General features: G+C 38.2%; 1 protein-coding gene across 1 annotated transcript; it reads left to right on the forward strand.

The window, feature by feature from the left end:
• Window positions 1–259: 259 nt before the first annotated feature.
• On the forward strand, window positions 260–4,465 carry LOC120336637 (uncharacterized). The gene is made up of 5 exons (XM_039404355.2): window positions 260–1,044; window positions 1,867–1,960; window positions 2,043–2,260; window positions 2,537–2,677; window positions 3,299–4,465. The coding sequence occupies exons 1-5, from the start codon at window positions 946–948 to the stop codon at window positions 4,193–4,195; spliced, it is 1,449 nt and encodes a 482-aa protein (XP_039260289.2). The 5' UTR covers window positions 260–945; the 3' UTR covers window positions 4,196–4,465.
• The last annotated feature ends 5,753 nt before the right edge of the window (window positions 4,466–10,218 follow it).

Below are 10,218 nucleotides of genomic sequence, written 5' to 3' on the forward strand. Positions count from 1 at the left end.
TTCAATTCTAGACTATTGTTTGCGAGAAATGCGATGTAAAAATGATTTAGAGTTATCTTTATTTACTGCGAGAGCGGATCGCAAATTCAACTTATTTCTTATATATATTTGATGTAGTTTAGTATTTTGTTGAACTTACAAACACTCAATTCAAACTTCAATTCAACAAATTTTTTATTTGGAAAGTAACCGCATTCTACACTCCTTTACTGAATATAACTCCGGAATTAATAACAAATTTAATAACGAAAAAAAGAACAATATTAACCTCAGGCTCTTTATTAGGGAATATCAAGAATTCGAGAGGGCGTTGGAATCGCATATATAAAAAGGAGTTAAATGACTTCATTTCATTTACCATTCATGTGGGATAAGTGTACGGAACGTATATTTTCCCTACCTACAGAAAACTTATCAGCAGTGTGTGTTCTATTGTCTCCATTATTCGATCAATAATTGGGTGGAATGCCAACTGATCGCAAAGATTGTAGTCACGCATAAATTAATATTTCAGGTCACAAAAATGTTTTATTGTTGGATACCCATGAAAACCATTAAGTGCAGTTCGTTAATTCAAAGTACTTGTCTAAATGATGTATCACTCGATATTTCTTGATTGTGGACTGATTTGATACAATTTTGCTCATATGACGTTGTGTCAAATCATCAATAGTCAATTTATAAGTGATATCGGGGGAAATTTCGGTATTAACGAATGTTGATTGACCTTTCAATGATGTGATCTAAAACATGACCGGATCTCAATTCTCGAAATTAACAAATGGCTTCATCACACACTTTTCAAATAAGTTGTTACATCAACGATGTCGTTATGCTTTAAGACTAATTCTTTAAATTGGTCGTCTTTTAGAAAATTCTTAGTTCTCACGGTAGTAACTAGTTTCAATTAAACAATTAGAGACTGGATTATTACAACCTAACAACATGCTTGATGCAAATTTAATATCGTTTGTGGAACCAATCGGCCCAGGACAGATTGTGGATAGAGAATCACTCGTGGCGCTTCCCGTTGGATACCTTCAGGTAAAGGCACTTTCATAATTTTGGTGTTTGTACGTAATTCTAATTTGAGTCATCTACTTCTTGTGTTCGCTGGAATTTATTTCATGTCTATACACAAATCTCAGTTCATTTCTCCTTCGTTTCGCGTCGTGGTGGGTCCAATTAGCTCATATTGAATTCACCCCTATTTCTGTGTCTCAAAGTGAAAGTGAATGGATCGACAACAATTCGGTTGGTTTCTGTCTTCGTTTCTCAGTCATGCACGCATAGAAATACGAGAGTCCAAAATCGTTCGTAGAGCCTGCTTTAATTATTGATTAGTTATCCCTAAAGACGAGTCTTATTTCCAAAAGATGCTTTTATTTCAAGGCAGGTCCATACATATTACATTGTAGACTTGTTTATTAAATTCGCAAATGGCACATTAGATCAGGTCCGTTGCTGAGGCATTGAAAATTACGACCATCAGGCACCTCTTGTCATTCTGAAATAAAACGAAAAATCCCGAAGAACACGTCTTGTTTTGATTCAGTGTTTCGACCCGTAAGACACCGACGGTACATTGTGCCGCGATTCGAGCCATATTTAGTTAAACAGAAATGGAATTTTGGGTTCTTTCGCGTTGTTATAAATTCAAAATATATTGATTCTTTGACGTAAGTCAATGTACTCGATACTTGAAAATAGAATTTTACTCTGCCCAATTCATGCATTATAAACTGAATTGCGTGATTGTCATTATAGATTGCACAACCTACATTTTTCACGATTCAAATAATACACAATATTTTGTGGCTTATGTGGCATGTGGTTTTCAAATATTTTCATGTACTTTTCTCCTAGATATCAATTGAAAATTCTTGCGATCAGCTCGTGACGAAGATCCTCGCTGCTCGTGGAATAGGTGCACCGGAATTTGAAGAAAACGATCTATGCAGTAAGTTGGATAATATTCTCACGAGATACATGTCCGAATTTTTTGATATACCTTGCTTATTTTCATATTTGCTTTTTTTCAGATTTTCTTTTGAAGTCCTACATATGGCAAAACGGAGAGGTACTTGCTGGAGCTGAAGATTTAGCAACCCAAACTGGCACTCTAGGAAGGAAGACTAGAAGTCTAACAAAAGGAAGCTCTTTGAAAAGGGGTCATCCAGGAAGCTGCAGCTTTAGTTTCCGTAAACAACAGTCCGAAAACGGAATGAAGAATGATAAAATTGTTGACGCAATATTACAGGTACTATACAAGGTTTTAATCAAGAAAAACAAATAAAATATGTATAATATTTATCTAAGAATAATCGTTTTGAATAATAAACCCCTTTGGTTGGCTCAAATCATTTCAGCGCAAAGCAACCTCATCATAATTGGATTAGATAGAATTTGGTTATTGATTTTTTCGTCGTATTTTTCAAGCCGCAATGCAAGTCCTAGGCATGACTGTGCATGGCTAAAATAAGGTAAATGTCGCGAAAATCAATTGAAATAAATTAAAAATCTATTGTTTAATTAGGTTTGTGTCTACAAGGCGTCAAAAGGAACGGTAAAGAGAAAAACATTTTTGGGAACAGTACATATCGCTTTAAAATATCTAACTAGTAATCAGCCGAGAAACACCACTGAATGTTTATCCGGAAGAGACGACTGGTTCAAGGTAGGTAACGCTAAATACTAAATTTGACATTTAGAAGTGGCTATCTATATTGAATTGATATTAAATCGCCAACAAAATGCCATAGTCTCTGTGTGGTTATTAATGTCGATCCTAAATGTCTGTCCCATTTAATGAAATATATACAAATTTTGTATTTTGAGTATTGCCCCTAGCAAGAATCATATTAGTTTGTCATAACAATGTGTTTTAAATCTTGATTAACAATGAGATAAAATACTACGTAAACTTTATTTGACGTATCCTACATTCTGCACGTTTATTTATGGAAAGTACTATCAAACATCCATCTGTGACCTGCAATAATACTGCACGTCATATTTAAGATACGTAGATCAGTGATTGATCAACACCAAATCGTGATTTCCCATTGTGCCAAATATTATTGATCAACAAGTTGTCTGTATTAAATTAGATTGACAATATATATTGATATTGCACTATAGAGACAGCAGCCTCAGGCCATTAGCCATTCATTACACTCTCGAAGATTTACCTTTCTAACATATGTATTTGGATATGGGATTTGTATGTTGCTTGTGTGTTTGCTTCACATTGCGAAACATATATCGCTATTATAACAATTGTTGCATTTATGTTTAGATTTTTCCAAAATCGACATTTCTTCCGGGAAGTCCGTCAGACATCGCAAAAACAAACTGTTATATTTCTGGACAGTCAGTTGAATCTCAATCACAAAATCTCGACGACAATTTAACTGACGACGAAGATGACAATGAAACTTGCTCTCATCATTCAGCTGGATCGAATTCGAATTCTGTCATTTCTTTTTACCAGTATGATATCAAAAGTGAGAATAAAACAAAAGGCAATACTTCTCCTAGAGTAGCGCACAAGAAAGAAAAAACTAATGCATCGACAAAAAATCGGCCATATAAGCCACAAAAAAAGAATCAACAACAAGATGAAACTTCGAGTAGATATATTCCAAGAGCCGTAAGCTCAGTTCGCAGAAGTATTAGTATGTTTTTGGTTCGCGCAAGATCTGTTGATGAGGTTAAAGCAACTGGTGGGAAAGAGAGACACAGCAGTGATGCCACAGAAATATCGTCGTTTTCTCCACCTACTCCTCCAGTTTTAGTCGGATTTTCTTCTGAATTTATCAGTAGCGATAACCAAGCACAATGCTGCGTACGACGAAAACATCCCCTTCACGGATATAGCAGTTCAACTTCTGTAGATGTCGGTTACGAGAGCGGTCGCAGCCGGTGTACTTCATCAGATGACGATGTGTGGCATTCAGAAAGAGTAAGAGTTCCAGTCAAAAAAGACTATAATATTAAAGAAATCGTAAAGGCAGATGTTATCGAAAAAGAACAATATGACTCGTTACCGGGCACTTCGTCGCTTGCTCGTCCCATAATTTTTAACAAACCAGCTTTATCAAAGCGTCATACAGCATCTCCACTGAGGAGATCAACGCGAATTTCTGAAATCCCTGGTTTTACATCTCTTTCAGAAATAGGAAAGGGTTTCTAAATCGAAACAGTGCCTTGTAATTAGTCAAAATTAGGCTACTTGGAAAACTTTTTCGCTAAAATACGACCATATACTATCAGAGAGACACAGTAATGCTTATTGCAACCGATACCGGTGCTTTATCTATCGTCGATTACGTTTTAGAGTGGTGTTTATGTAGAATTTTTGTTACGTTATTTGTTTTGTTGTCACTGTGATTACTCATATTTTAGTAATACCTAATTTAATGTTTAATATAAATAATAAATAGCCTTATATTGACAACAACAATCTTCAGCCTCTAAAAGTTAGCAAGTAATTGGTTCGGTAGTTGAAGAGAAAAGCATTTTTTCGCAACAACAATAGCAACAAGAAAGAGAAAAAATATCAACATTTGAACCTGCATACATTTGCACCCGCATATTTTTGCACCCGCGTACTTTTACACACCATGTACAATTGCACCCACAGACATTTGCACCCATGAACATCTATACTCATGGGCATTTGCATTTACGGATTTAGCGTATTAACATACACACTAGAGATGTACCGATACCACTTTTGTTGCCGATACCGATACCGATCCGATACCAGCTAAAAACGCCGATACCGATACTACAAAAAGGCCGATATTACCGATATTCCGATACCGATACTATGTAATTATTACTTAATTAGGTATGCTGTGTAGGGCAGACGGGTTAAAACAATGGTCTTTGAGCGTAGTTCATAGTACACATTATTTCAGATCGAAAAAAAATATATATCACATAATATGAAATTAATGTTTGGTATCCATATGCTGTAACTGATTAAGATATATTGTACAGTAACGCTAGTAATCTCGGTGTTCAATTAGAAAACTCATAAGCCGGGATGTCCAATTTGAATTTAATGTTAATATCGCGAGCTTCGAATATCGTTATTCGTGTTTAAAAGAATATTGAATATCACCCACACATTCTAGCGCCGCCGTCCGACGTTCAAGCATTTTACAAATATTTTATTTAGTGGCTAATCGTAATCGTCGACGCAATAAGTCAAAGCCAACATGAAAGAATATCAATCAGCATCGACAAAAAGAAGGCCCACCGATAACCGTGGAGGATGTTTTTTTACTTCACTATTTTATAATATTTTACAATTGCTATCATATATTTTGAGACAGTCTAGGGCTAGGCGGTCAAGTCAATATATCTATAAAGAAATCGTGTAGTTAAGCAAAATTAAGATTAATACCTGTGTAGTGGGATAATTGTGTCGGAATTTAGTTTATCGATGTCGACGGACTAAATGACACTCGTACTTGACGACAAACAGTCAGAATTTATAACCGTGCCAAAAGTCCATGTGCCGTTAATAAGGAAGGACCCCAATTCCACTGTATGATTTAAAACTGGGCGCCTAGTTGCTTTTTGTTATGTGCTGTGTTGATATATTTCTTCATAAAAACTATGTAATATTAAAAATGTCAATATAAAAATTTGACAGCGAAAATAGCCAAATTAGTTGAGCTAGTTGAGCTGATGAATAGCTAAAAACACGTGAATCCTATTCTCTCGCGGGGGTGGGGACATTTATGGCTCATAGCTCACGATCTCTCCAGACAAAAATAAATTGAAAAGTAGTATTCCAACTTATCTTTTAAAACATTCTGGACCATATCAAAAAGGTAAATATATCGGGAATATCGGCCTTAATCTAACCGATACCGATACATGGCCGATACCGAAAAAATGGCCGATATTACCGATACCCGATACCGATACATCGGTACATCTCTAATACACACCCTTATCCTTCCATGCTATTATAGGGTTAAAAGGTACACTTAGGATTCTTATTTCCAATGTATACGTTGCGAATACAATCATTATAACCATGGTCGTATATATTTATATTATACTCCGTCTGTCATTGTCGTTGCAATTGTCGATATCATAGGACTCAATTGACAAAATGTTCCACGGGGAAATGCGAGCCAAATTTGGGAGTATGATTTGTGCTTTGAACGGTCGACAACTCTGGAAGAGCGCTGCGAGCAAGGATTTTATTTGATGTGTTAGTTCGATCCCACGCAAAGTTTTTCCTCGTACCAATGCCCTTTTTCCTTCGCTGACAATTCCAAACTGTTTCTTTAGGACGTTGCCGCTGCGAAGATGACAAGTCCCTATGCGAAAATAAGTTGGAAACATGGCGCCTACATTTTCCAAGACCGCAAGAGGAAACGACATACTGATTTACAAAGGCCACGAATATTGTAAGCGAAAGCCGTCAGTTTAGAAAATTTCGATGTAAATCGACTGTTGTTACGATCGGTGAAAATGTAATAAAAGAACTAGGATTTCACAGTCATTCTGGCGACAGCATTAAGACGGAAGTTGGGATCATTCGTGCAACATTAAAAGAAGCAGCATAAACACCTTTAAATACATCGACAAGATATATTTTATGTGAAGTATTGAATAATAGATCAACAGATGTACTATACTAATGCGCTTGCCAAGCAAGTCGACCCTGGAGGCAAATATACGAAGAGTAGGGCGACAGAAAAATTGTTCTCATACGAATCCTACAAGTGCTAACTTTAATAATCCGAGCGAATATTTAGATATCATTTTGCATGCACTGGCCCGGAGGATCGTCATCGAATAATTGCCATTGAAGAGCGATCACTACTTGCACATCTAGATAGTGACACATATCTTGGCGACGGTACATTTGATGTGGTACCCAATATTTTTTTCCAGTTGTATACAATTCACTGCAAAGTGGGGGCATCCTATCCTCCCTGCGTATATTTTCTATTCGTGCCAAGCGACAAGAAAACATACGTTCAGATGTTGGAAATGTTTCCCAAATGCTAACCCCACCAAAATCATTGTTGATTTTGAAATAGCAGCTATCAATGCATTCCATGCACAATTTCCACGGGCCGAAATTGAAGGATATAATTTTCACCTGTCACAAGCTATAATTCGAAAAGTTGGTTCTATCGGATTAAAAGAGAAGTTTGAATGTCTACCCTCTTTCAATCTGAAATTTAGGTTTGGCGGCTCTGGCATGTGTTCCCTTTACCGAAGTTGCCGAAGTCTTCACCTTGCTTTCCAAAAATGTTGTTTCAAAAATGGCATAGTTTCAATATCTTAGTTCCATATTTTCTTAGAAACGAATAATCTGTGCGCTTGTTTATTTATATACAGACAATAATATCCAATTTATGGATTGGTTTCAGAATAATGGCAAAACCTGATTTGAGACAACACTCATTTTCAACAGTAAAGCGTGGTCGTGTATGCCTTCATATTACAATTTTGTGAAGATGCTATCAAGAAAACATGAAGTGGCCACAGAGCTCCCAAATCTCATGCTGGGCGTGAGGTTCCGTTACATTTGAACCCATGACAATTGCACCTGCATGCTATTGCACATATGGAATTTTTTTTTGTTTTACGGATAGTTGAACCCATACCAACCCTAACCCATGGGATTTAGCACCCGCATATAGATTGAACCCGCGGATATACACATGGGTTCAAATGTACGTGGGTTCAAATGTACGGTCACCTGGGCGTGATTCCATAGTGGGCGCTTTCAGTAAGACCCTCATTTGAGACTTCATGGGTCTGTGAATTTTGGAGAATAAACAGCGATAACATATTTGTTCCATATTAGCCCTGGTTTTCTCAACGAAATACCGCTTTCTAGATCATCGTCTGTTTTGGAGATCACCCACGTGGGTTGCTGACAAATGTACGTGGGTTCAAAATTTAAATGTACGCGGGTTTAAATGTACGTGGGTTCAAAATTCAAATGTACGCGGGTCCAAATGTACCTGGGTTCAAATGTACGCGGGTTCAAATGTACGTAGGTTCAAATTTACGCGGGTTCAAATGTACGCGGGTTCAAATGCACGTGGGTTCAAATTTACGCGGGTTCAAATTTACGTGGGTTCAAATGTACGCGGGTTCAAATTTACGTGGGTTCAAATGTACGCGGGTTCAAATGTACGCGGGTGCAAATGTACCTGGGTTCAAATGTCCGCGGGTGCAAATGATCGTGGGTTCAAATATCCGCGGGTACAAATGTTCGTGGGTTCAAATGTACATGGGTTCAAATGTACGCGGGTGCAAATGTACGTGGGTTCAGATGTCCGCGGGTGCAAATGTACGTGGGTTCAAATGTCCGCGGGTGCAAATGTTCGTGGGTTCAAATATCCGCGGGTACAAATGTACGTGGGTTCAAATGTACGCGGGTTCAAATGTACGCGGGTGCAAATGTACGTGGGTTCAAATGTCCGCGGGTGCAAATGTTCATGGGTTCAAATATCCGCGGGTACAAATGTTCGTGGGTTCAAATGTACATGGGTTCAAATGACCGCGGGTTCAAATGTACGTGGGTTTAAATGTCCGCGGGTGCAAATGTTCATGGGTTCAAATATCCGCGGGTACAAATGTTCCTGGGTTCAAATGTTCATGGGTTCAAAAGACCGCGGGTTCAATCTATATGCGGGTGATAAACTCCATGGGTGGAAATGTATGGGTTTAAATGTCCGTAGGTGCAAATGTCGGTGGGTGCAAACGTATGGAGGTTCAAATGACTTGGGTGCAGTTTACGGGTGCAAATGTATGGGTTCAAATGTAGGTAGGTTCAAATGTGCTGTCACCGTCTGGAATTACCATTTTCGGGAGAATGGAAGACGGGGAATTTTTTTATGAAGGAAAAGTATTCAAACAAAATAACATTAAATCAATTTTGCCCATCCAACTGCCCCGCGTTTTACTTGGAAGGCCGCTGGCACACAGACAGTGATGTGATTTTTTTTCGCATAGTTTGTCAAATTTGGATCGAAGAGAATATAGATTTATTTTCTCATTGCCATTCCTCTGCGCCATTGAACCCTTTGCACTTAGTTAGCATCAACTTTTCTGCGTTTTGTTGCCGTTTATCTAATTAAACAAGAGAGCAATGCTCAAATATATGGACACGCAGAACAATTCCCCAAAAATCATATGCGGTGACCAACGACTAACATACCGGCGGTGACTTACCAGTACCTGTATCGGGGTACCGTGACGGTACAGGGACTGTCATAGATATTTTAGGTCCTGTGACAATTGAAACATCAGTTGAAATATCTCGTGATATGAGTCAATTATGTACCGTATTATCGGATCAGGTACCGAACCACAGTCAAACATTTCACATAAAAACGTTACTATATAACATGCGTCAACTTAACACCAGCCGAATCGGGGTACAATTTTTGGTACAGTGACTGTCATAGCCGTTTAGGGCTGATGGACAATTCGACTACACGGACAACTCACCAGGCCTAGGGTGGTGTAGCCAGTCTGCGGACAATTTCATTCAAACCGCTATAAAACAAAAACCAATATATCTAACCCGTTAATTTTTTCACCGTGGGTGCATTGGCGGCATTTATTCTACACGCTAAACCTCGTATTAACTTTCTACGACAAAGGGTTAAAGCTATACAAATCCCCAAAGTACGGCACTCGAAAGACGTATTTGCGACCGAACGACCAGTGTGCGACCACGGATTTCAAGCCTTGATCATCGTTTATGCTGCGTCGAGACTATCGCAAACGCAGCCATACAGCAATCAAACAGACAAAACACGGTGGTCGCAAATTGGTTGACAATTGTTGGTCTTGTGACAGCGTGAAAACATTGGCTTCTAAATGCATTTCTGACCGTCATATATTTCAAGAACAGGATTATTTCGAACAAAACTCGTTAAATTATAAACAAAGCACCACATCACAGCAATCAAACAGACGAAAACACGGTGGCCGCAAATTGGTTGACAAAGATATTATCGACGTATCGGAAATGCACACCCCCTATTCCCCCTCCTTCAAATGTAGAAACGCGAAACTTTCAAATATGGTTAAAAGAAACACAACTCTACCCACCTGCCAAGTTTCATCTTTTTATTTCTCATATTTGTATGGATTTTCAAGCTTTTGACAGCTACGAGTTAGTTCAGTGTCACCGCGCTGTGTTACGGTACCAGA

This window comes from Styela clava, chromosome 2, assembly GCF_964204865.1.
Source record: "Styela clava chromosome 2, kaStyClav1.hap1.2, whole genome shotgun sequence".
In the NCBI taxonomy this organism is placed as follows: Eukaryota; Metazoa; Chordata; class Ascidiacea; order Stolidobranchia; family Styelidae; genus Styela; species Styela clava.